Source organism: Notolepis coatsorum, assembly GCF_963971535.1.
Source record: "Notolepis coatsorum genome assembly, chromosome: 13".
NCBI lineage: Eukaryota > Metazoa > Chordata > Actinopteri > Aulopiformes > Paralepididae > Notolepis > Notolepis coatsorum.
In genome coordinates this window covers 55,891,283-55,919,102 of record NC_140177.1, presented here as the reverse complement: position 1 = coordinate 55,919,102, position 27,820 = coordinate 55,891,283, and the positions used below count along the sequence as shown (strand labels likewise).

Here is a 27,820-nt window from a genome sequence, read left to right as displayed (position 1 = left end):
CATAACAAAGCTGGATGCTAGCTAGCATACACATCACGCATGCTAAGCAGTAAGCTACCTAGCTAGCCCTCCCTTTGCTGCTGGTTCCTGGTTGTAGGCTAGGCCTATTATGTTATCCCATGCATGAGTCTGAAACAGACTTTTAGCTTATAAAAGTGTGTGTTGTGGTCTCATCATGCAATGAATTGAATTCCTGGACATGTTATCACATGAACGTATACAGGTTTTATACTATTTTCTCTGTTTCTCTACCACTAAGTATATGTTAGGTAGCCACAAGCCTCGCACATGTGGACACACAACCTGGCTGACGGCATGGCTGATGAAGACAAAATTGTCTTTTTCAAAACAATACTTAAATCACATTGCATGATGAGAGACATCACACAACCACAGTAAGTCAAAGTGACTTTATAAACCATTTTCACCACGAGGGATCTTTATTTTACTTCTGTCTGACCCTTGTGATAGCATTTCTGTTATTCACCTAATATTCACGGGTCTGGTGGACCCACAGCATTAAGATTTTAAAACAATAAAGCCATAACAATTCATAAAAAAAATACTTAACAGATGTTAACTTTAACTCAATTACAAGCAATCTAGACAGCATACAGTATGTGGTTAATATTTTCCATTTACCTCTGCTAGATCACATTTATCATTGAAATTGCTGCTTGTTCTTTTGTGATAAAATGTGATGTCTGTAAAAAATGTAATCCATTATAATCAAGACATGAGTGGAATGAATCATATTTATTTAAAAAATATGAAACAAGGTGGAGGCAGTGAAGATATACCATGAACCTTTGTTTAATTTTTACCATGGCTACTTTTTTTCTATTTCCACACTTTTGGGTCCACTGGACACCGGACACCACATAAATTATGTAAGATAATGAAATCAGGGCCGGTGCCCTAGGTTAGATTATTTTTCAGAGTGGTTCCACCCCCCAAATTTAACACCTGGAGAGTTCTGCAAAAATTGGCCTCAGCATTTATTTGTTAAATACGCTCAGAAACCCCCCTTTATTTGCTTCGATCACTGAACTCCTTGGTGTTGTCCTCGACGACCAGTTGAACTTCTCTGCTCACATCGCAGCGACAACCAGAACCTGCAGATTCCTCCTGAGCAACGTCAGAAGGATCCGCCCCTTCCTGACAAAAGAAGCCACCCAACTCCTCGTCCAATCAACAGTCATCTCCCGACTCGACTAGTGCAACGCACTGCTCGCTGGCCTCCCGGCCACTGCCACCAAGCCTCTTCAACTCATTCAGAATGCAGCGGCCCGCCTGATCTCAAACCTACCGAAGTCGGCCCATGTCACCCCACTTCTTAGGGGCCTGCACTGGCTCCCCATTGCTGCACGTATTCGCTTCAAGGCCCTCGACCTAGCATACCGTGCGGCAAAGGGAACCGCTCCCGCCTACCTCAGGTCAATGGTCTCTAACTACACACCCTCAAGACCCCTACGCTCTGCATCTTCTGGCCGCCTCAGACCTACTCCTATCCAAGCCCCGGGAGGGTCATCAAAGAGATGCCGCCTATTCTCAGTCCTTGCCCCACAATGGTGGAATGAACTACCCACCCCAGTTAGGACAGCCGAAACACATCCAATCTTCCGCCGTCGACTTAAGACGCACTTCTTCAACCATTATCTGAAATAATAATATAAAAAATAAAATTAAAATTAAAAAAACTCTAACCCTAACTAACCTTACTGTCATGCACTTGTCCTAATAAACTATGTAGACACCTGAATGTGTCTAGTGATAATTCGATGTGCCTAACCTAATTCCTTTTACTCTACTGTGCTCACTGACCCCTCTTGATCCTCCATATTCTAACATTGACAGTGAATAGTGGAGCATGCACTGGAGTGCCGCCGGGGGGAGCTGGTGTGACGTGGGGCAGGAAGGTGAAGAAGGATGGGCTGAAAGCGGAGCTCCGACAGCGGAGCAGCCTCTTCGTCATTTCCCAAGAGGAGGAAGAAGTCGCGTGGCGCAGGAGCTCCGGACATCAAGCACGCGGGATATAAACCCAGTTTCGAGGCGGGTTATATATAGAATACGCGATAGCTTAGCTTTCAGTTAAAGCTAAAGAGACTGTGTGAACGAAGAAGCAGGCGAGCTACTGCCGAAGAGTGCGGTAGATATTGCACACGTTGCGTTTTAGCTAAAGTATAGACGTCAGGACAGGGGGTCGCCACAGCCCACAGCTTAGCTTCAGTTAGGCCTAGGGCACAGTTTAGTCTGCATGTCGCTTCACCTCACCAGCCGAGCAGTGGACTACTCAACGGACGTTGCGGCACGGCACGCACCTCCAGCAGTCACCTGCCCCACGTCTACCCAGCCCCGCTGCCTGCTATCACGGGACCTCTCGACAGCCATCTCACCACACGGACGGTCGGTGGTGGGAGCGGGCCAAGCTTTGGTTAAGTACTCTCCAGCCTGTTACCGTGAGCGCTCCGAGTGCTGGAACTTTATCGGTAGACTTTCTGTTTGTGCGGCGCGGGCCCTTTAAGGGTGAAGAGAAGCAGTATGTTGAACTGACGCTGGTAACAGTGTTTAGGGGCGCCCCAACGTTTATTATTTTGGGGAGCCGGCTATAGATAGGACTTTTGTTTTCAACGTGGGCCCACTGTCTTCTGGTTAAATGTGTGGTGTGATAACGTGTGTTCCTTTATAAAATTCCCATTCAGTAGCCCCATACCCCTCTCCCTCTTTCTCCCCTCGCTCCCCACCTACGGGTGCAAGAACAGGTATTTCAACCCTTAAAGGGACGGGTGTCATTACTGTATCTTGACTAGTGTGGGAAGAGCTTTGGTTCTCTACCGTGGAGTGAGAGCACTAGGTGCCTAGCATTTCAACCCTTAAAGGGACAGGTTCCATTACTGTGTGTTGACCGGTGTGGGAAGAGCTGTATTTATTGGGTTGTGTAAGCGGGAAGAGCTTTGCTCATTGTGCCTTGTGTTAAGAACCATATAATTTCTTCAGTAAAGAACACTGAATGGGAGCACTGTGTGTGTGTCTGTTACTGAGTCTGTCATATTAACCCCTTTCTGCCCGGGTAATGCATTTTATTGTTTAACCCTTTCCCCACCCCCTGCCTAGGCATCATTGGGACAGGTCTCTGCTCATCAGCAAGGAAAGGTACTGCTTTGGGGAGAAAGTATATCATCTATCACTACTGCCACCGGGTGTGGGAGGGTGCGGTAGGGAGAAGTGTGGGTGTGTGGGGAATTACTGCAAGTCGCCCTGGAGGGCAAGAAGAACCAGCGCACTACCCCTAGGTTAGTAAATCCTAGGCCCCATCCACTCCCTCTGCTAAAGCTCCACTCTAATACTCCTGCACTAAAGTCGGGAATTCAGTTGGACTCAGATCTGCTGCGTTCCCACTACCTGGTGACAGTGTACATCTACTCTCATAAAGTATGGATAATCCACCCTGCTACAACTAACCTACACTGTAACACGCAACACTTTGATGAACATTGTTATTCAGCTGATAGAGTGGTACCCTTCCTGATGACTTGTCGTACAGAACTTTTAAGTCGCTTTGGATAAAAGCGTCAGCTAAATGACTAAATGTAAATGTAAAACTCAACTAGCCTATATTTGATTATAAGTGTCTACATGGGACAAGAGCCTTGCATACAACTCTTTTATCAAACGTGTTTATTTAAACTAGTATGGATATTAATTTACTTATTCATTTTTGTACTTTTTTTTTTTTTTAATTATTTACTACTTATAAAAACTAGGATAAAATAAAAATTATGAATCATTGATTTGATCTCGTTCTGAGAGACAGCGCTAGTGAATATAATGTTGGAGAGAAATAAGACTTTGTTTACAGTTCAGCTCTGGACAGCGCCCAGCCCACACATGCTCAGCAGCTCCTGTGCATGCACTGATGCTTGTTTGTCAGCACTGGACAGCACCCAGCCCACACATGCTCAGCAGCTCCTGTGCATGCACTGATACTTGTTTGTCAGCACTGGACAGCACCCAGCCCACACACGCTCAGGAGCTCCTGTGCATGCACTGATGCTTGTTTGTCAGTACTGGACAGCGCCCAGAATTTCAGGTTGTACTATTTTTTTCCTGTGGTAATCAACCAATGTGACTGACGTTTGCATTCAAGCCAACTGAATAAACTGCTTTGCAGTGTCAATGGTAACTAGATAAACAATGAATTTAGACCCAGTAAATGGGACTTAACCCATTCACTACAACATTACCAACGGGTTAACCCTTTCACTGCGACAATACAGAGGGTTAACCCTTTCACTACTAGTGAAAGGTTAACCTTCTATAGTGTGGTAGTGAAAGGGTTAATAATGCTTTTAATTGAAGTTTTACGGTGCACCATAAACTCTCTTAATGACCCATATCTCTAGTTTAAGAGTGTAACATTTCAATGAGGTAATTTTATACAGTGAGGCCAAATTAAAGTCAACAATGTTGGTTGCATTACCTGTGTTACAGCTACAGGTTTATATGGTTAAAATGTGGAGCAGAATTTCTTTCTCTGTAAGTTAGCATACATGGTTGGTATCCCTAAATTCCTCAGGGTCTCTAGTTTCAGATGATCTACATATTCACTGTAGCACTAATGTAGTGACCGAAAGAGCCTCTGAAAGATGATAATGTCCGCAGGTTTTCTTTTTCCCCCCTCTTAATTCTTTCAGTCAGTTTTCTAGGCTTTAACCTTGAAGCTAAATCTCTCCCCTTTCCCCTGAGGCTGATACTACCTCGATTGCTCAGGGTCTCTAGTTCCAGATAATGTCTGTATCTCCACTGTAGCCTTAGATTTGGGACCGCTAGAGCCTCCAAAAGACGATAACAGTTTTCCCCCCTCAATAATATTTTTGTATTTAATTGTTTTCAGGTGATGGCATGGATAAGACTGATATTTACATGGTCCCATGGTGCTGGTGAGTGGAGGTTCCTGGTTCACAGAGGGCCGATGCCGAGCATGCAGTGCCTGCTAGTACCTAGTGACCACTGTTACAATATTCCTAACAACAATAATCTGTCAGGATGGTGAGAGAAACAGGGTTTTTTCAATGTATGTGAGGTATAGATTGGGGGGAGATGGTAGCATGTAACGGTGCCAGAGAGGTCGAAGTGCATGCTGACGGTGGAGGCAGGAGACGGTGGTTCAGTAGAGGAGGGTGACTGAATAGCAGCACACTGAGCAGGGGATGTTGACATTCCGATCTAAGACACAACATTGATAAGAGCGAGTGTGGGCCCAGAGAGCAGGAGGGAGAGGGGTGACATCCTTAAAGAAAACAGTAGAAACTGCGTTTTGATGTGTGTAAAGGTTAAACGCGGTTGTCATGACAGCGCGTCGCATGACAACCAGGAGAGGGGCGGGGGCTGTCGTTGCTATGACGAAGATCTATAAGTTGAACAGTGTTTCCGGGTGTAAATCAGACCAAGAGCGGCTAAGGGCAGACTACAATCTGACTAGGACTGAGAGACTCTCTCCTCTCATGGAGAGGGGGGGGGGGGGAGGAAGAATGACACATTAGCTTCGGCTAACGCGAGGAGGGTTTAGGTTAAAGACCAGGCCTGACCACCATTGGACTGAATAGCAGAGGGACGATATACTTTTTTTTTTGTATTTTATTTTTTTATTATTTTTTAAACAAACATATAAACACACATGACAACACACGATAAGATATACAAGCATTAATTGTCAGGGCACATCCAATGAGATCACATTTTAGTTAGTTGTCTTATATAAGATATACCCCTAATACCTGTTATCTAAAAAAAACTATGCTCCAGCTCGAACCCCCCCCCCTCCCGGACCCCACCTTGAGAAGTACCTCCACTATCCCTCGCACCTAACCAGACACTACCATTATAAGCTAGCTTTTATATATAGAGGGACGATATACTGAACACACCGAAATATCATTAGAATAGACTTTTCAAGGACAATACAATCTGTTAACATCTGAGCTGAGGCTTCTGTTTATCAAATAAACAACGCTTCTCCTTGTAAGGTATTTCACGTTGTCAAAGTGTCGAATTCTTACGAAGGTGGAGAATTATTATGGTTTGCGGATCGTACTAGCGGGGAGAGATAAGGATTATATCAGCCAGTATCTGAGACATCAGGACCATTAAAATTACACAACGCAGAGGAATTGGATGGAGAGAGGATAACACAAGAAGATGTGATACTGGCCAGATTGATCAGGATCTAACAGTGGGGAGGCATTGAACACTGAATGAGGACAAAGGTCAGAGGCCAGAGGAATGGGGAAAAACCCCCCAAACAACCACCACCGCCTAGCAGGTGAAATGACAAGGGAAAGCAAAAGCCTTTCAGAGAGAGAAAAACCTAGAAACTGTACTCAGATGTCTCAAGCAACCCTGTGACAAAAGTGAAATGAACAAGCATCAGAGCACAGGAAACCAAGCCTACTTAAAGACACTGCACACCTGCCACCAATCAGGTGCCAATCAAGCCCACACACCTGCCATCCTGGTGATCGTCAGCTCACAAGAGTAAACCCAAAATAAACCCACAATAAATCCATAGTTCACGGAAATAAACTAAAACCAAACCCATATCGACAGCAGTCCATCACACAAACCCTATCGGCTCTCCAGCAGGGGGTGCTGTGGAGTGAGTGTAGAGGGGCAAGTATGGCGAGGTTGAAACCATTTATTCCTACATTCAACATGTCAGCTTAGGTAACTATATTTAAGCATTGACACTGCCAATGTGATGGAAATATAATGCATAAAGTGAGCTTGATAGCTAACGTCAGCTAACAATTAAAGGTGCTGCAAGTGTCTACAAGAGCATAAAACACAGGATGCCCATAAAGGCTGGTCGGTTCCCATTCCTTATCTATGCAATATCATTCGGATCATGTCAAGATACTTTTCAAAACAATATTGTCAGCCATTCGCTCGTGGTATGTTAGGTGTTAGGCAGCCACACGACAAGTAGGTCAGAACAAAGGAACTTAAATAACATTAACAATTGGATATTAGCTAAAATTACTAGACGTTAAGTCAACCGGCTAATGAAAAGTAACATTTGTTAGCACTAATGTTGGTTTTATAGTAACGTTAGTGTTCACACACCCGGCATACTGTATCAACATTTGCAAACGTTAGCATTAACAATGAATACAGTTAGATGACGTTACTTAATTAGCAAGCGTACTAGCATTAATATTGACAACATGCTGTTGTGGACAGTAGAGTAAGTTAACAAACGTTTATTTTTCCTCTCACACACAGGAAATTGACAGTCATACCAGTTTGTGGTAACGTTGCCTGGTTTACAAATGTTTGACAGTGGAACATTGTCCAGTGTTCTGCGTAAGAGTGTGGCTGAGCTAGCTTGCCTAGCATTATGTAGGTCTGATATGTCAGGCTACACATATTTATATGCTTTGTATTCTTATATTGGTGATTATTGTTAACAATAACAATACGCCATAATTCAGTGAGACTTTTTGTGACATGTAGGTGTTTTGCTATATTTAGATGTATGTCATTTTCTTTTGGATCTACTTAGCTGTTATTGTATTTTTATTGCTTGGCTGCATTTAGCTGTGATTTTTATTTTCATAACACACATACAGTATTCACACATCCTCTCTCACATCCACCCCCCTCCCCCACGCACGCACACACACACACACACAGACACACAGACACACACTTACTGACCTGTGTGGCCCATAGGAAGTCCAAGCGGAGCTTGAGGTCCAGTTGTCTGGAGTGGAGGGCCAGCGCACTGATGAAGAGCAACAGGGACAGGATAGGTTCAGCCCGGAAGTGGAGAGACCCCCCACTGTGGAAGAGACCAGCACACACGTCAGCACCTCACAGCACTGTGGACCGGACCACACAGACGACTAGACGGGGGTGGATAGACCCCCCATGGTGATAAGGAACTACCATGATGTGAAAAGTGTATGGTAACACAGTGGCAGTGTGCCGTACAGATAATTAAAAGGGGGGACTTGTGAAAGGGCCCATCCCAAGAAAGAAAACAATGGCAAAATGAACTGTCTTTCACCGAGGGGGGGGGGGGGGGGGGGGGGGGGAATAAAGTCATTTGAATATGAAGCTTACAACCGGCAACGTTTTCATGCAAACAATATCAAACCACAAACAGAGAGACTGCCATAACAAGGTCATGGTAGCCAAACAAGTACTTTGAGAAGTACAGTACCACACTATACGGTGCTGAAAGGAGGTGGTAACGTTGACTAATGATAGTGTGTACACTATCTATAGTACAATGACTATTCTAATATTCTAATAACAGCAATGTGTGCTCCACTTGCCAGATAACACCTGCAAATTCCATTGCTGTTATTACAATTACTCTGTCATTGCATTAGCGGTACATGGTCATTACGCGACGTTACCACCACCTCCTATCAGCACCATGAATTAAAGTGGCTTCGCTGACAGCACCGGAGGCCTCTGCGGTAGGGAGGTGAAGCGGCTCACCCGCTTCCTGTCACCCGGCCCCCATTGTTCTCACAGGCTTTTGATTTGGAGCTAATGAGCATGTGTGTTGCTTCAAAGAGCAGAAAATGAGAGAGCGCACGTGGTCAGAGGACAAGCGAAGACTTCCCCACTCGTCAGCGCATGTAAATGCCCTTTCTGACTCCTCTTGTTTGTTTGTTCTCCACATCAAAGAAAGATGGAAACTCTCATGGCAACCCAGTCGCATGCACATTAATATTCCGAAATGATACTGCATTCTCGAGTGGGTTGGCGCGTGTACATAATACCATTATGTGACGAGCCATGAGAGACCTGAATGTGATCGCTGGGATATGTTGATGTTGGCCAAGGGTACTGAGACGTGTAAACACCTGTTTACATCCCCTGTTTGTTTATTGTTCCCTGTGGGGAAATGATTCCTCTGCATTTAACCCATCCTAACCACTTAGGAGCAATGTGAAGCCACAGACACGCCGATCCAGGGACCGGATTCCAGTTGTAATGCCAGTGCCTTGCTCAAGGGTAATGGCATGCAATGTCTTTTGGTGTGGGAGGAAACCGGAGTACCCGGAGAAAACGGAGTACCGGGAGATGGTCATGTGCATCAGACTGGCACATCTGGCTTTTCTTTGCGGTCATATAGATGGCAGAGCGCTTACATTGTTTGCAATGTGTGTTTTGTTAGTGCATTCAAGTTATATCAAGCAATTACTTTCCAACACTGGCCACCATTAAGCATCCGTAAGGCCCCTTCAGTCTTCCCCTATGGTCCCCATTCAGCTACAGGATGTTTCTCCATTTACATTTACATTTAGTCATTTAGCAGCTGACACTTTATCCAAAGCGCCTTACAGCAGGAGGGGTTTATCTCTGGCAGCTAAGGGTCAGTGGCATTGTTCGTCAAATAGTATCGAGCTGGAGTGTATTAATAGTAGTATAGACATATTAGCAAGCTAGGTAGCAGTTAGGGCTGTCCCCGACTAAGGATTTGGATAGTCGACTATGATTGGCCGAAATTAGCCGATAGTAAAAAAAATAAAAATAAAAAAAGTATACTTTTTTTTAATACATTTTTGTATCATTCCATTTGGGCTGTGGGGGTGCTTAATGTCTGAAGGAGTCGACGGAAGGCTTCTTGTCCGCTGCAAAAGCATGCAATTGGTCCACTGATGGATACATCTTGATATTTGTCTAGTCTAGTGTGTTCATTAGATGGGTGAAATCCTCTTTCAGTGCCTCTGTGCCTGTTTTCTTAGGCAGTTAGCCTCTGGTATGCGTGCCATTAGCGTTAGCCATGCCTCTTTTCTTTTAGAAAGAATGATAAAAAAAAATGTAAAAAAAAATTATTAAGAGGTTGGCAGTCGACTACGGCTCCTTTTGATCGATTAGTCGACTATTCGACTAATATGGGTCAGCCCTAGTAGCATTATAAGAATAGTAGCATAGTAGTAGGGTACATAATAGTAAAAATACAGTAAATAAGAAGGTTTGGTTTATTCAGATATCATTTCAGATATTGTTTAAAGAGTGCGTTTTAGTGGTTATGAATCTTCAAAACCTCTCTCAAGGGACACCTACGGGAGACTGCAATTCAACACTGGCCCCTGTAAATATCCTAACCCAACCCCCTCCAATGTACAGTCATTTACCTAGTATGGTTTTGTCAATAGTTCAATGTACAATTGTGTTTGTTTGTACAGTGTCTCCCCCCCCCCCCCCCCTCAATGTACAGTGTTACTTGTTTATACAGTGTGCCCCCCGGCCCCCCCCCCCCCCAACCACCTCCAATGTAAATTACCCAGTATGGTTGTCAATATCCCAATGTACCCAACCCCCCCCACCCAACCTCCTCCAATGTACAGTTTCTACGTCAAATGTATATACTCCCTTTTCTTGACTCCTTCTGTATCACAAACAGTACTGTATTTGCAAATCTGGTATGTCATAAATGTATAGATGTAGCAGTACTGACTATCTGTATGTCATGTATGTCATATATGTCTATATGAATTGAAAATGGGGGACCCTGATGGAAACAAGACAAACGTCTTTCTCAGGTCTGCATCCCCTTAACAATTGTATGTATTGAGCCATACTGTATTGTACCCATTCTGCAATCTGTTAAATAAAGTTTTCATTCATTCATTCATTCATTCATTCATTCATTCATTCATTCATTCATTCATTCATTCATTCATTCCAGGGTGACCTAACACTAAGAGGTAATGCCTATTTCTGGGACTTGATAGTCTTCAGCATGATTTATATCTGTTTGTTTGTTGTCCTATATAAGTTGTCGTATATAAGTTGAGGACAACTAACCCCTGTTTACTCCCCAAGTTGTTTTCCCACAAAAAGAAGCGTGGCGCTCTCAGATCAGTGCAGATGACGTCATGTCGGTGTGTTGTAGTATATAATGGACATATTTTTACTCGACGCCTATGATGATTCGAGAGGAGCTTTAGCTCTTACAGGGATACGAGAGTGGGCATGTGTTTGTTTGTGTTGTAATGTGTTGGTCCTTGTGTAGTAGTGTGTTGGTCCTTGTGTACATGTGTTTGTTTGTGTTGGTCCTTGTGTACATGTGTGTGTGTTTGTGTTGTAATGTGTTGGTCCTTGTGTACATGTGTTTGTTTGTGTTGTAATGTGTTGGTCCTTGTGTACATGTGTTTGTTTGTGTTGTAATGTGTTGGTCCTTGTGTACATGTGTTTGTTTGTGTTGTAATGTGTTGGTCCTTGTGTTGTAATGTGTTGGTCCTTGTGTACATGTGTGTTGTAATGTGTTGGCCCTTGTGTACATGTGTGTTGTAATGTGTTGGTCCTTGTGTTGCAATGTGTTGGTCCTTGTGTACATGTGTGTTGTAATGTGTTGGTTCTTGTGTACATGTCATTACAGCGTAATGGAAACCGGGATGGAGCACGTGTCATGTGTAAACTAACTCAGCCTGAACTCTCACGGGTCCCGCGGGGTCTGAGTGACAGAGGAAATGTCTAGCTGCAGGGGCGGGCAGGAAACCAGGGGAATGTTTTGATTGGCTATTTGGCATTGCTATATGCCAATAAAGAGGGAATAACGTTATTCCTCTCTCCATGCGCAGTTCAAACGTCAGCATTATGAAAGCAAACGGAGATAGACGAGGGATGAGAAGAAGCAGTAAGATGGGGGCATTTTCGATTAGGTTTATAAGGCTGTGCCAAGAAAGAGGGAATAACTGCAGTATCTATTTTAATTCATTTTATTTTTACATTGGTGGGCGGGAGCGGCTGGGTTTTTAAAGAGTGGGTGGGCGAGTGAGCACAAGATGAACTCGAGCAGGAACAGGTTGAATAAATCAGTCCCACGCAGCCCTGTGTATTTTACAGAAGAGCCACATGAACACATGTGAACAATCACATGGAAAGGTCACATGGAGAAATCTCGTCATCACATGCACTTCCAAGGTTTTTGGAACATTCTCTGTGCTTTTCATTCATTATTCTCCATGTGTCATTTTCATCGGATCACACGTGAAGTAATCACATGTATCTATCGCATGTATCTCCAGCGAAGGCACCGTGATCAGGCCTGTATAACGCCTCACTGTGCCTCACAGTATACCTGGAAATCCTTTTATACCTTCCTGTACATTTTACTGTACATGTTACTGTATATTTTTGGACTGTATATTTTGAATGTATATACATATTTAGAATGTATTTATCTGACTGTGTACTCTTATTCTTATTCTTATGTTTGATTTTTGACTACCTAAATGTTTATTGTGAGCAATCTGTGGTGCTGAATTTCCCTCGAGATCAATAAAGTACTTATATTATATTCTATCACATGTGGCACTATGTGAAATTTCACGCGATACCGTGCCAAATTATTCACGCGAACTCGCGTAAGCTCACGTGGGAATCGCATAAGTCATGAAGTGTGTCCAAAAAACACATCGGAGATGTGTGGGAAAAAAAGAGCAATTCAATTTATTCACATGTGAAATCCACACGCCGTCTCCATGAGGTGCCTGCTCTCTCGTGTGTGTGGTGCGCCGTGACCCCCCCCCCTCACCCCGGGTTGTTGCGGAAGCCGCTGAGCTCCAGGACGGTGACATAGAACACGGCCAGCAGGAGCATCAGTGCCACCTTTGGCAGCCAAGAGACGCGCAGGAAGAGTGCCAGGGTGAGGGTGCCCACCACGCAGGACAGGAAGGCGTAGCGGGCACCGTCGCAGGGCAGCTCTGCCATGGTGCGGTTGGGACCGCCGCCCATGTCAATGATGATGATGGAGCTGCTGGTGTTGCTGGCAATTCCCCACAGCCACGGCATGCAGCCCACCTTGTTGTGGAGACAGAGAGACAAGAGTCACTGTGACCACGAGCTGTCTGCGTACTGTAATAGAGGAATGGCTGATAAATGGGCAGCACTTCATATTACGGTGCACAGATTACAGGGTAATGACTGTGTAATAACATAGAAATTACCAGGTGGTTTACATTCTTTTTTAAAAAAAATTATAAGATGTGGTAATGATTAAGTAATTGTTTCTAATTATGGATGAGTGCTTCCTCGGCTAAACCTACCTAAGCGCAAGTAATTACAGTTATTTCTATGTTATTACACAGTAATTACCCTGTAATATGTATACCCTTATTGGCCTAATAGGAAGTGCTACACAAATATGTGTGTAACATGGAACAAAGTACATTGTTTTTGTATATTTCTGCATACAACATGCCTGGGATAAAAGGTCTTGACTCCACTGTTCAAGTTACCATATAAACACATTGTGCTTTTCAGTCAAACCTACTTACCACACAGGCCTGTGCCACGGCATAGATTAAGAGCACTATGAGAATACACAGAGCAGTGCGGATCTGAATGGTCAGGCACCCTGGGAAGCACTGAGACAGAGACAGATAGACGGAGAGAAAGAGACAGAGAGAAAGAGACAGAGAGAGAGAGATATTAAGGTTGAATCATGGGAGGATAGAGCAGAAGAAGCTGAGACAGCAGCAAAACATTCCTTTCATGTAATAACTGAAGCAGTCAGGAACTTTGAGGGGAGTCACCCTCAACAAAAGATTAAATTAATAGATTTAACATTGAGTTTAAATGCTAAATAAGAGCTTGAAGACCTATTTCTGAAGCCTATAAAAATATAGAAACAAATCTGTTCCACTCTGTCAGCAATTTTTTTTTTTCATGACACAAATTATAATGAAGAGCAATCTACGGTACAATATGGGAAAAAGGATTCTGTGTAAAATATAGTTTTCAATATAAGGAAATGTAAATTGGCACTATGAAAAATTACATCACATCGATTTATTTTCAGTATGGGCTGGCAGCCAAAAAGGTTAGTGAATGAGTTAATTAGTCGATTAGTTGGTTAATCAGTCAGTTTGGTCTTGACCAGTTGACCAGTTAATTCATATATATTTATTTTTATTAGATTTAAAGAGGTCCTTCTACATGACCACATGTGGGAAACACTGTTTCACACATTTGTTGATTACGTCAACTAATCAATTAGTGGAAAAAGTCCTGTGACTATAACATTACTTTATTTCATGGAGGACAGCCATAGAATGAGTACTAGATAGAAGCAAAATGCAAACCATAGTAAGGATGAGAAATGATCTGTATTTACCTGTACTCTAGTCACATGCAGGTACATGATACAAGCTACTAGGAAACAGATGCAGAAGACCAGGAGGACCAAATCCACTGTGCCCCTGAACACACAGACAGACAGAGATACAGACAGACAGACAAAGAGATAGACAGATAGAGACAGACAGACAGAGAGAGACACACAGACCGACAGACAGAGAGGCAGGCAGACAGAGAGAGAGAGAGAGACACAAAGACCGACAGACAGAGAGAGACAGAGAGAGACAGATAGACAGACAGACAGACAGACAGACAGGCAGACAGACAGACAGACAGACAGACAGACAGACAGACAGACAGACAGACAGACAGACAGACAGACAGACAGACAGACAGACAGACAGACAGACAGACAGACAGACAGACAGACAGACAGACAGACAGACAGACAGAGACAGACCGGCAGACAGACAGACAGACAGAGGAGGAGATGGGAGGGGTTAGTGGGGGTGAGTAGGAGCCAGAATGAGTGAATTTTTTTATTTCAAGAACTCTAAATAAAAGCAAGTGTGTGTGTGCGTGCGTGCGTGTGTGTGTGAAAAGCCAGTGTACAGTACTTCTACTCAAGTATTGTATTTAAAGCCGCTATATATGCAGGATTCTCTTTCTCAACACTAAAATATCATCATATCATTGTCAGATTACTTCTGAAACTAATGTCAGATTAGTGCTGAAACAATTGGTAGCCTAGGACCACATTTCCCGTACACCACGTTGCTTCCCGTTATGACTTTGTTTAAAACATTTTTGTTCTAATGTGTGGGTTGGAGGTGAATGTGGAGGGTTTGCTATTGCTGGCCACACCTCAGACTCTGCCGTAAAAACTCACACTATAATAAGTTACTAAACTCCAACCCACACATCAGACCAAAAAAAAAAAACACAGTGCTATAGAGGCATAGAGGTCGCTGTTTGACAGCATTACAGATTCTACCTTAAGTAAAATAATACTCATTCTACCGCTGGGGGAGGGGGGGGGGAGAGAGAGAGAGAGAGAGAGAGAGAGAGAGAGAGGGGAATGGCAGAAGGAACAGGATAACTTGTGTTACTGGCAAAGTACATACTGTGGTATGATGAGAAGGTAGACAATACCAAACAAGGCAGCTAGGATGAGAGAGAGCACCACCGCACTGGTGAAGTACTCGTCAGGAAGCTGGTGGTACTATAGGAGAGAGGAAGATAAAGACAGAATGAGACAAGAGTGAAATTATACTACAGCTACTCCCACTCAGCCAACTTGCACACCAGGGCTGGGCCATACGGGAAATATTAGATTACAGTATTATTATACTGTATATTTTTTTTTTATATAAATATATATACTGTATATATATCTGTACATGTATTTGCACGTTAGATAAACCAATTGATGGATATCCTGCACGGTAATGGGATGTGTGATACAGTATCAAATTACCGGGTTTTCAATCGAAATCGGAAATCATTTTGGGAGGAATCTGACTAGATATTTAGCGTTATATAATTAATTTAGACAACATAATTATGACTTCCGGTATGGTGAGCAGGGAGTAGGACGCGTTTTTCCCTCTCTCCCTCATGTTTTTTTAAATTCTACGTTTTAAGACTCCAAACCCTCATAATTCTTGTTTATATGCAAGTATCGATATAGCTAACTAAATATTTATCTTCGCAAAGATGTCATCCAAGACTCCAAGACCAAAACGGGGCGATGTTCAGAATGAGGAGGAGGCTGACGACGCTGTTAGCAAGGCCTGGCTGGCCACCCTGCTTGAGAGCCACAAAGAAGCTATTACCACCGAGTTCAGAAAAGCCATTACCACTCTGGAAAATAAACTTGACCAAATGAAAACGGACGTGGCTGACAACGGACAGCGGGTCAAGTCCCTGGAGGAGAATGCGTATTTTGTAAGCGAAAGAATTGCGTCGCTAGAGGCTACATGTGCTGATCTGAGGGCTAGCCAGGCTATGCTAAAGGCTAAGGCGGAGGATCTCGAGGCTCGAGGACGACGTAACAACCTTCGGATCGTTGGACTACCAGAACAGATTGAGGGCCCGAGACCAACATCCTTCTTCGCCACCCTTTTATCCCAAGTTCTTGGGGCAGAGACCCTCCCTAACCCTCCAGAATTGGACCGCGCACACAGGTCTCTGGCAGCTAAACCGAAGCAGGGTGAAAAGCCTAGGCCTGTTATCATCAGGTTCCATAACTATCAAACCAAAGAACGGGTGATCCGGGAGGCCAGAAAGAGAAGAGCGGAGATGCAGTACAACGGTCAACAAATTGCTTTCTACGAGGATTATACCCCGGCTGTGTTGGAACAGCGAGCACCGTACCGCGATGTGATGGCACTACTTTACAAACGGGGGCTGAGGCCTAGTCTTCACTACCCGGCCAAACTGATGATTACGGAAGAGAGCGGGGACAGACTATGCTTCATGTCTGTTGGAGATGCCGAAGCGTACCTCAAGACCAAGCTAGCCTAGCGTGGACAGCTACCCAGCGAGTACCCAGTGGTAAGCTAACCTGACGCCGGGAGCAATGAACAATGAATGTAGAATGCGAGACTGAATTTATAGACATTGGTTGGGCTAAACTGGTCGACCGTGTTAGGCCTGACACTGAGACCTCATGGGGAGATGCTATTGACATTAAGCGGACTGGCTTCTGAAACTGAACTTTATGCTTCCCAAATAGCCGACGCGGATTATATTTGCCCGTATTTCTAACTCCTTTTTGTTTTTCTTTATTCTTATTTTTATTTTATTATTCTTTAATAGCCCTTATTTTACATGTGTCTCTCTCTCATTCAAACTGTAGACGTTCCCTCTGTTTAGAGGCTGCTAGATAAATGGAATGGGCCTGTTTGACAGGATAATGAAGGTTCTATTTGTATGCTTTAGGAGTATTCATTGCGCAGAGACTGGGCCTGAATTTACTAGGCCATCTACCTAGGTCTAACGGACTCCTCGGGGCCAGCTGAAACCAACACCAACAGCAATAGGCATGATTACGACGTACTGAGTGTTCGGCTGAACTTGTGGACCTTGGTTATATTATAGTGCCCAGTCACTATAGATTGGCCACCTATGCCTCAGAAGGGGAATATTGTTATTTCAATCGGAGTGACTCCTTCAAAAGGAACCCTATGCCAACCAGGTTGCTATAGCCAGGACCTTGTGAATGATTGCATGCCGTTTTCTTCTGATCCCTATTTCGTATTTTTTGTCTTTGCCCCCCCCTTTTTAATTTTTTTTTTATATATGTATATAATCTTCCCCTTTTTTCTTAACTTAATTTGTCTTTTCTTTTGTATGGATTTATATACATATGACTCTCTATGCAGGGTGAGCATACCCAATGTGCACATGCTCCTCTTAATATCTGAGGGTCTCAATACAAACAAACCGGATAGTATCTATTGGGTAGTGGGGGTTTTGTATGCATGTTTCAGGAAGCACTCAAGGTACTGACTGAACCAACTCAATTTGCACACGCTTCTTTTTATTGTCTTAATGTACAGGTTTCTAACACTGCCGAATGTAACTAACCACATTACCTCTCTATACATATTTTAGGTACATTGTGAGGTCCCTGAATCGTGTAACCCCTGTAACTGCATATACCTCATGTTTATTACTATGTTACTCTTTAAATGTATGTATATATATTTTTTTTTATTTTTTTTTATATATAGACAGAAGGAGAAAAGGGGGAAAAAGAAAAGAAGAGAGTGGCACCTCTGTTTCAACTCTGTTTTGGTTTTGCAATCTTTATATCCCTAGTGGGCTTGGTAGCAGGGGCTAAAGACACTCTCCCCGAGCTGTTGTAGGCTGGAGGCGGGCTTTGCCCAGGTCCACTGAATCATAGGTTGACCTACACACACTGGAACGCCTCGGTTTACTTGTTCACTCCCAACTTTCTATGGGTCACACTCCTTATTGGGAGTCATTGGTAGCGCTTTTATGCCCATGCTCTAATGGATGAGCCCCGAGTTGTGTTGCAAATATCTTTCATTGTTATCCCAATCTTAAATTTTTGAATTTAAGCATCCCTTTTTTTGTTTTTGTTTTTATTTCTTATTTCTTTGGCTGTTCGAATGTTCTTTTAACACAAATTTTAAAGTTTATCCATAACAGTATTGGAGGCTGTTCGAAATTGACGGGACAGAGGGGAAAAGGGGAGTGAGGATGAAGTCTCCACCGGAAGGAATGTATCCGGAGAGGTACAGAGGCTGTTGCTGTTCCCTTAGGGACCAAGGGATGTACCCCCGGGTGAGTATGTTTGTGTATGGTTGTGTGGGTGTATGTGTGTGCGTCAACCCCCCCCCTCCCCCCCTTTTCTCTATCCCCCTCTACCTTTCTCCTCTCTTCCAATGTTTTATCTTTTCGACTCAGGTATATACTTAACAGAACATGGCAGTGACGGGCAGGAACATCCGTTTCGTCTCATGGAATGTCAAAGGGATGAACAACTCTATCAAGGCTAACAAGGTACTTAACCATCTACGACACCTCAAGGGTTACAAGAGACACACATCTGCACCTCAGATATCCCCTGCATTAAAAGAGCATGGATGGGACACGTTTTTCATTCAAAATTCTCAGCAAAAGCCAGGGGAGCTGCAATTATTATACATAGGGATGTACCCTTCGAGCCTTCCACCATTTTAACTGATCCTGATGGACGATATGTTATAGTGTCGGGCAAGCTGCAGAACATTCCGGTGGTTTTGGCCTCAATATATGCACCAAATTGGGACAATGATAAATTTGTATCTAATTTATTTTCATCTATACCTAACCTTAATGATCATCACATAATTATCGGAGGAGACTTTAACCAGGTCCAAAACATAGAACTGGATAGGTCTTCGGATAGACGTACTACCATCTCCAAAGCGGGGAGCATCCTAAAATTTCATATGGAACAGCTTGGCCTTATAGACCCTTGGAGAGCAAAATGTCCTACCGATAAACTTTTCTCCTTCTTCTCCCATGTCCACCACACGTATTCGAGGATAGACTTCTTTTTACTAGATGAAAAACTACTACATAATGTAGTCTCTACTAAGTACCATAGTATAGTCATTTCCGATCATGCCCCGACATCCGTTGAAATTAACTTCCCCCAGGGTAGAACACCCTCTAAATTTTGGAGATTCAATTCCCACTTATTATCTGAACCTGAATTTAAGGATTTTATTCATGCACAAATAAAAATCTTCTTTGAGATAAACGACACACCTGAAGTTAGCAGTGACATGCTCTGGGAGGCCTTTAAGGCATATCTCCGCGGACAGACCATCTCCTTTACCTCTCATTTTGGGAAGCAGGAACAATCCAAATTAACGGGTATATCAGATGAGATTAAACAATTGGACATCCAGTATTCATCTAAACTCCTGCGCTATATAAGAAATGACTCCAGCTCCAATCACAATATGATTTGCTCTCAACTAGTAAGATCGAGAGACTACTCCTGCACACCAAGCAACGTTTTTTCGAGCAGGGGGATAAGGCCGGAAAATTACTTGCATACCAAGCACGAGTGGTGAGTGCCTCTAGACTGATTCCCAGGATAAAATCCCAATTAGGTGTCACTACAACAGACCCTACGGACATTTCTGAAATTTTCTCTGACTACTATTCCAAACTTTACACGTCAGAGTCTTCCCAGCAGGACTGGGATCGCCCAAACCCCCTCAAGTCTCTCAAGTACCCTCAGGCGAATAAAGCGGAAGCTGAAGAGTTAGGCACGCCTATAACCATCTCTGAAGTGGCTGAGGCAAACAAATCTTTACAAAGTGGCAAATCACCCGGGCCAGATGGCTATACTACAGAATTTTATAAAAGCTACTCCGTGTTGGTTGCTCCTTTTCTACTGAGAGTATATAATGACTCCCTTCTAAAGGGCCAAATGCCGCCCACGCTATCAGAGGCGTCACTGTTCCTGCTGCTCAAAAGAGGTAAAGACCCTCTCCTTTGTAGCAGTTACAGACCAATATCCCTCCTTAATGTGGATTGTAAAATATTGGCTAAGGTCCTTTCATGCCGTCTTCAGAAGGTGGTCCCGTTCCTGATAGACCCGGATCAGACGGGTTTCATCATGGATAGGCAATCCTTCTTTAACACCAGGAGGCTGTTAAATATCCTTTTCACAACCACGACTGGCGCGCCAGAAATGGTACTCTCCCTGGATGCTGAGAAAGCGTTTGACGGTACCTGTTCCATACACTTGAGAAATTCGGTTTGGGACCGGGTTTTATTTCATGGATAAAACTCCTATACTCGTCCCCAGTGGCCTCGGTTAATGTGAATGGTACCAAGTCGGGCCAGTTTGCGCTTTATCGCGGTACTCGTCAAGGATGCCCGCTTTCTCCCTTGCTCTACGCGCTCGCCGCAGAACCTTTAGCCATATGGCTTCGCAGTGAGGACAGATTTGAGGGGATTGAGAGGTTCGGCCTGGTTCATAAACTCTCATTGTATGCCGACGATCTCCTACTTTATGTCTCCAATCCGTCATCGTCCATCCCTGTTATCCTGGATATTCTAGAACAACATAGGCAGCTCTCTGGATACAAACTTAATCTCCAGAAAAGTGAATATTTACCTGTTAATGCATCTGCGGAACGGCTTCCTCAATCGCTTTTCCCCTTTAAAAAGGCCACGAAAAGATTCACATATCTAGGGATTTTTATGGCCAAATCACCGACAGAGCTCTTCGCAAAAAATGTCCGTCCTCTGCTGGATCGCTTTAAGCTAGATCTGACGAGATGGTCCTCTCTCCCCCTCTCGCTTCTGGGAAGGGTTAACCTGATAAAGATGGTGGTCTTACCCCGATTTCTATACGCTTTTCAGCATATACCAATATTTATTAATAAAGCCTTTTTCACTTCAATTGATCAACTTATAGGTTAATTCCTGTGGGGTAACAAAAGAGCACGTATTAAAAGGACAATCATGCAACTTCCCAAATCGGAAGAGGGTTTGGCTTTGCCCAATCTTCGCTATTACTATTGGGCATGTAATATAAACAAACTCCTTTACTGGAGGACCAGGAGGGAGGAAGAAGACCAACCCCAATGGGCTCGGATGGAAGTCTCCTCTTCAAAGTACTCACTCTGGTCTGTGGCAACATCCCAACTACCCATTTCGATCCCTATTAAACAGGTGGCTCGGAACCAAATTGTGACGGATACTTTGAAAATCTGGAATCAGTTTAGGAAACAATTTGGCTTACACGCTCCGTCAGGGCTAGCTCCAATCTCTCGTAATCACCTATTCTTACCATCCTGTTCTGATCCTGTATTCAGAAGCTGGGCGAACAAAGGTTTGCTAACCATTAATGACCTCTACTCCGGAGGTGTGTTCTCGTCGTTTGCAGAACTATCAAAAAAAATTTGGTCTCCCAAATTCCCACCTTTTCCGTTTTTTTCAGATCAGACATTTTGTTCAGAACCAATTCCCACAATTCCCTGGCCGTCTTCCAGACTCTAGGACTGACCCTCTCCTATCGCTCGGTACCGGGCGGAAAGGGCTCGTCTCAATTTTATATGATAAAATATTTTGGATGAACCCAACTTGCTTAGACTCCCTAAAAGCCAAATGGGACGAAGATCTGGGAATTATCATTACAGATGAACAATGGGATCATATATTAGACCTTGTACACACTTCCTCTATATGTGCAAGACACAGTTTGCTGCAGTGTAGGATCCTACATAGGGTTCACTACACCAATGCGAGGTTAGCAAAGATATACCCGGATAGAACGGATGCGTGTAATAGATGTAAACAATCCCCATCCGATTATATGCACATGTTTTGGACGAGCCCCAAACTCACAGAGTTTTGGACTGCAATATTTGATACACTGAGTAGGGTCTTGGGTGTGACGTTAGACCCTGATCCACTCACTGGCTTTTTCCGGTATCCCGAATACCCCTCCGATCGCATCTAGGGCAGCAAAACGAGTTGTGGCGTTCACTACCCTCCTCGCTAGGAGACTTATTCTCTTTAAATGGATAAACCCTTCCCCACCCACTCACAACAGATGGATACATGAGATACTACATTGCGTTAAGCTTGAGCGAATCAGATTCTCCCTAAAGGGCTCCCTTGAAACATTCCATGTGACCTGGCAACCATTTCTGCAACACATCGAGACCCTGACTATCAATGAAGAGACTTAGAAAGGATAGAGCTTTACACTTCTAACTGCACTTCATTATCTTTTATTATTATTTTATTCCTATTTTCTAACCCCCCCCCCCCCCCTTCCCTGTCCTGGTATGTATGGGTGTGAATGAGACCCCCGGGGGCTGGGTGGGTGGGTAACTGGGGGAAGGAGAGGGGAACGGGAGACGCAGCTGCAGAAGGTCCAACTACTCAGGAATTACCACAATACTATAGGCAGGGGTGGGGGAAAGAGTGAAATAATCTCATTGATGACTTTCTTCCACAGCCACAGCCGTGCTAGAGAGTTTTCTTTCTGTGTTTTTGGTTCTTTCTTTACTTCTTTTTATCTAAATATTTGTGCATAATACAGATGGGTCTGATTGATATTATTATTGTTTTTTTGTTTTTCTTTCTCAGTAGCATCTATGCTGTATGTTTGGATGTTTTGCAGATGTGTTTTCAACAACTTCGGTGTGGGGGGGATGGGGTGGGTATGAGGGAGGGGAAGGGGAAATGAAAGGGGAAGAAAAGAAGAAAAGATGGAAGATGTATTATGTTGACAATTGTGAATGTACAAACTACTTTTCCTGTAATAAAGAAATTTATAAAAAAAAAAAGACAACATAATTATGTACCTACACGTTCACAATGTAAAAAAGAAAACAAAAACACAACCATAACACACAATAGATGATAAACATTCATATATTGCCCGGCCCTGTCACATAGGGCAAAACTAAATACAACTGCGTATGACAAATCTCTCACCCTCTGCTCCCGCTCAGAGCATTTGTACATGAGCGTGAGGAAGTTGAGGTCGGCGGTATCGGATTCGGTCTGCCGGGCCTCGATCAGCCGGCCGATGTAGCGGTTGACCCGAGTTCTGGGGCTGGCCTGGTTCACGGGAGCCTGGTTAGTATTGTTTCGGGTCCTCAGCTTCTCTGGGGCAGACCGCAGGGCTCTCCGCTGATGGGGGAGGGGGGGGTAAAAGTGTTCGACCAATGATATTCAAACAGCTTGGTCCTGACACAGTATGCTATATATATATATATATATATATATATATATATATATATATATATATATATATATATATATATATTATATATATATTTTAATTGCGAGCACAGTGGTGTATAATACATAGCATTGTATGTATATATATATATATATATATATATATATATATATATATATATATATATATATATATATATATATATATATATATATATATATATATATATATATATATAATACAATGCTATGTATTATACACCACTGTGCTCGCAATTAAAATTAGAAGCGTATTAAATTAACAGTTTGCTTTGTTTGAGAACAATTTGTCAAAAATGGGGACTCCAATGTGGTCTGTTGTTTCTGAAACAAGTCCTTCTATATGTAACAGAGTTATCAAATGGTTAGGAAGTTGTTTTAAAGGTGCTACTGGTACAAATGATTATTCAGATGCATGCAAATTGACTTCCACTAGACTTTATTTTGTTGACTTACTTCTACAATTCTTACTTCCAATATTTAAACGAATATATATTCATCATCTGGATAGAACACGTTATCAAACAGTAGGAATGTAAACTGCGGAGTTCCACAGGGGAGCTGCCTGGGCCCGCTCTTATATTCCATTTTCACAAATGATATGCCACTTGCTATTAGAGATGCATCCCTGACCATGTACGTGGATGATTCTACTCTTTATTATGCTGCTCACACTTGTACAGAGCTCAAACAGGTTTTGACTAGGGAGCTTAACAGCATATACAATTAGATCAAAGATAACAAACTTGTGCTGAATCCAACTAAAACTGTTGCCATGCTATTTGGCTCAAAGTTTAGATTAGCCCAAGATCCTCAACGTAATTTAATCATAGAGGGTCAACCCATTCAACAATTAAAGAAGACTAAGCTATTGGGACTATGGCTTGACAGCACACTGTCCTGGTCTGACCATATAAATAACATTGTCGGTAGAATGGGTGCATCAGTAGCAGTTCAGCAAGAAGATGTGCTCCTTTTCTTCCATCTGTGTTGTTGAATCAAATAGTTTGCTCCTTGGTTCTCTGTCATCTGGATTATTGTTCAGGGGTGTGGTCATTTGCTTCAAAAGGCCTTCTCAGGAAGTTACAAATGACACAAAACAAGGGAGCGAAACTTGTATTGGGTTGCTCATCAAGGGCTAATGTTGCTGAAATGCATGAGAAACTAAAATGGCTGAGCGTGGAGAAAAGACTGTCTACAAGTTTGCTTGTATTCTTTCACAAGGTAATTCATATTCAGACACCTGAATTTATATTTAAGACTATGAGCTACAGTGCAGAGAAACACATGCATGCTACAAGAGCGGCCAATAGAGGGCAGATGACTCTACCCCTACCTAGAACAAAACACTGTCAATTACAGGGCTGTGAGGTCATGGAATAACCTTCCAAGGAACATTCGTTCTATCAGTGGAAAAGCATGTTTTAAGAAAAGACTCAGAATCCACCTACATTCTTTAGTCTAAATAGAATGAACATGATTGTCTTATTTTTGTCTTTGAATTTTTTTTATAATTAAAAAAATATTATACGACAAATTAAATGTATTTGATCTTTTTGTTATTAGGATTATGGATTGCTTGATTATGTATGTGTTTATGTTTTATGTTTGTGTATGTCTGTCTTGGACCCCAGGAAGACTAGCTTGGCGTCAAGGCGTCCAGCTAATGGGCATCCTTTTAATAAACAATAAACAATAAACTGACTCGGTTTGTTACAAATCAGATTCAGGGTTTTTAAATAAAGTGAACTGTTCCTTTAAATTAAGTACAGTGTCAAAAACAAACAGTGGCAGCTGATTATGCATTAGAACTGTGAGACTGCCCTCACACTTTGCTTCATGCACAGCCTTCATCGCGCATCTTCGGGCGAGCATGAATGTATTGAACACACCACACTGGGTCTATGTACAGTATGGCTTGGGCAGCCCAAGTGAGACTTGTTATAATTCACTGGGCAGCAAAGCAGAGGCAGTGCAGTGAGTTAACAAGGCAGGGTGGATGTGTGTGTGTGTGTGTGTGTGTGTGTGTGTGTGTGTGTGTGTGTGTGTGTGTGTGTGTGTGTGTGTGTGTGTGTGTGTGTGTGTGTGTGTGTGTGTGTGTGTGTGTGTGTGTGTGTGTGTGTGTGTGTGCGTGCGTGCATGTGTGTGTACACATGTGTGCATGCTAGGATATATAATAGACCTGCATGCGCGTGAGTGAGTGTGTGTGTGCATGTGTTGAGTGTACTTGCATGAGAACGTGTGTGTTTGTGAGTGTGTACACATGTAACATATGCGTGCGTGTGTGAGGAGGATGAAGTCGCTGACTTGTTACAGATCACAGACCATCAGTGTCACAGCAGGGGGCCCAGTGGGTGGGCGAGGGTCACTGCAATGAGTGGCTTCTTAATGAGGACGGGAAACTGCACAAAGATGGGACATGGAATGGATGAGTACACCCTTGTCTTCCTTCCTTCCTTCCTTCTTTCTTTCTTTCTTTCTTTCTTTCTTTCTTTCTTTCTTTCTTTCTTTCTTTCTTTCTTTCTTTCTTTCTTTCTTTCTTTCTTTCTTTCTTTCTTTCTTTCTTTCTTTCTTTCTTTCTTTCTTTCTTTCTTTTTTTCTCACACACACAACACAAAATGGCAACGGCATGACGATTAAAAATATCCTGCACCCAGGCCCAGCGTCTTTCTTTTTTTTCTTCTTTTTTTTCTATTTATTTTTGGGGTTTTCTGTATTTTTTCACCCATCCCAATTTAGTCGTTGCCAATTCCCTTCCTGGTCGTTGCACGCATTGCCCCACTGTCGGCCTGGGGAGGGTGTAGAACTACCACATGCCTCCTCCGATATATGTGGAGTCGCCAGCCACTTCTTTTCACCTGACAGTGAGTAGTTTCACTGGGGGAATGTAACACGTGCAGAGGTTCACGCTATTTCCCCCAGATCCCCTCCCTGCTGAACAGTAGAAGCCGCAGTTTACAACTACCAGGACACATACCCCATGTACGTCTTTCTTTCTTTCTGTATGTATGTATGTACATATGTCTGTTTTTCTGTATGTATTGTGACAAGCCTTGTGGTGTTCAGGCTTGACACGGACCAAAACAAACAATTCCAATGTCCACACAAGCACAATTTCAATAAACAAGAATATTTATTGATCAACAGTACAGGTCCGATGGGCAAGAGAGTAGTCAAATTACAGTCCAGGGTCAAGACACGTTCCAGGCTCTCGTACAAAAAAGGAATGTTCAATACTCAGGGTTTGTCGTCCGGTCCAGGGTCAGTTTCACAAGGGGGTATCTCAGCCAGTCCAGGGTCCAGTAACACAAACACCCTCTCGCTCTAACCTCTCCTTCAAACTACCTCTCACCTCACAAACTCAGTATCTCACACTCTCTCCACAAACTCTGCTCCTTCCTCACCTCCACTCAACTCTTCTCTGTCTCTCCTATGGCTTTATGCTATCTGTGAGGTAGTGGGGGAGTTTAATACTTTTTTTGTAAATGTTGGCCCAGATCTTGCAAGGGAGATCAAGCCTCCACAAGGGGGAGCTATTGCAGAACAATACATTGATAGGAATCCATCCAAAATCCTTTTGTATGATGTATCTAGTAGGGCTGTCCCCGACTAAGGATTTGCATAGTCGACTATAATTGGCCAAAATTTGCCGTTAGTCGACTATTAGTCGACAACAAAATATATATATATATAAATAGATTCGCTATCAGCTCTATCTTTAATCTTTCAAAATGTTCAGTTGCTATCGCTATCAGCTCTATCTTAAATTTTTCAAAATGTTCAGTTGCTATTGCATGCACTCATCTGTGTTTCACTACACACATGTCAAGTCAAGTCAAGTCAAGTCAAGAGTTTTAATTGTCACGGCATACAGGTATACAATGAAATGCGGGTGGTCTTGCCCGCAACGATGTGCAATACAGTGGTACAACATATAATAGAATCAAAAAATGAAAAAACAACATTGTGCAGTAAACAGGTAACAGGTAACATGGAGTGACATCTCGGTATCTGTACATAGTTATTTACAGAGCATATGGGACATGCTAGTTAGCTTTGGTAGTGCAATACACTGTTCCTGTTATTCTAATTTAAAGTGTCCTTTCCTTTGGCCATAAGTGTGCGTGTGTGCGACATGAGTGTGTGCCCGCTCATGTTAAAGTGTTAAGTGGCTGCTCGTGTGTGAGCGTGCACAGCGTGCGTGTCGTGTGTGTGTTCATGTGTGCTTGTGTGTGGATAGTTCAATGTTCTGAGCACTCAATGTTCATTGTTCATGGCTCTGATGGCCTGGGGGAAGAAGCTGAGCCTAAGCCGCTCTGTCCTAGTAGCTGGGGTTCGCAGGCGTCTGCCTGACCTCAGCAGCTGAAACAGGCTGTTATTGGGGTGGTGAGGGTCTTTCATTATCCTGCAGGCTCTGGATTTGCACCTCTTGTTGTAT

At 43.1% G+C, this 27,820-nt stretch overlaps 1 protein-coding gene across 1 annotated transcript in view; it reads right to left on the bottom strand.

Annotated features, from left to right (window-relative positions):
• Positions 1–27,820, bottom strand: part of LOC311239365 (adenylate cyclase type 1-like) — a gene marked incomplete at both ends in the record, with an annotated part of 247,961 nt that overhangs the window by 11,800 nt on the left and 208,341 nt on the right. The window contains 6 exon segments of the mRNA XM_084327672.1: positions 7,717–7,840; positions 12,563–12,828; positions 13,305–13,394; positions 14,144–14,228; positions 15,231–15,328; positions 23,095–23,292. Coding sequence (XP_084183798.1) covers positions 7,717–7,840; positions 12,563–12,828; positions 13,305–13,394; positions 14,144–14,228; positions 15,231–15,328; positions 23,095–23,292 — 861 coding nt within the window.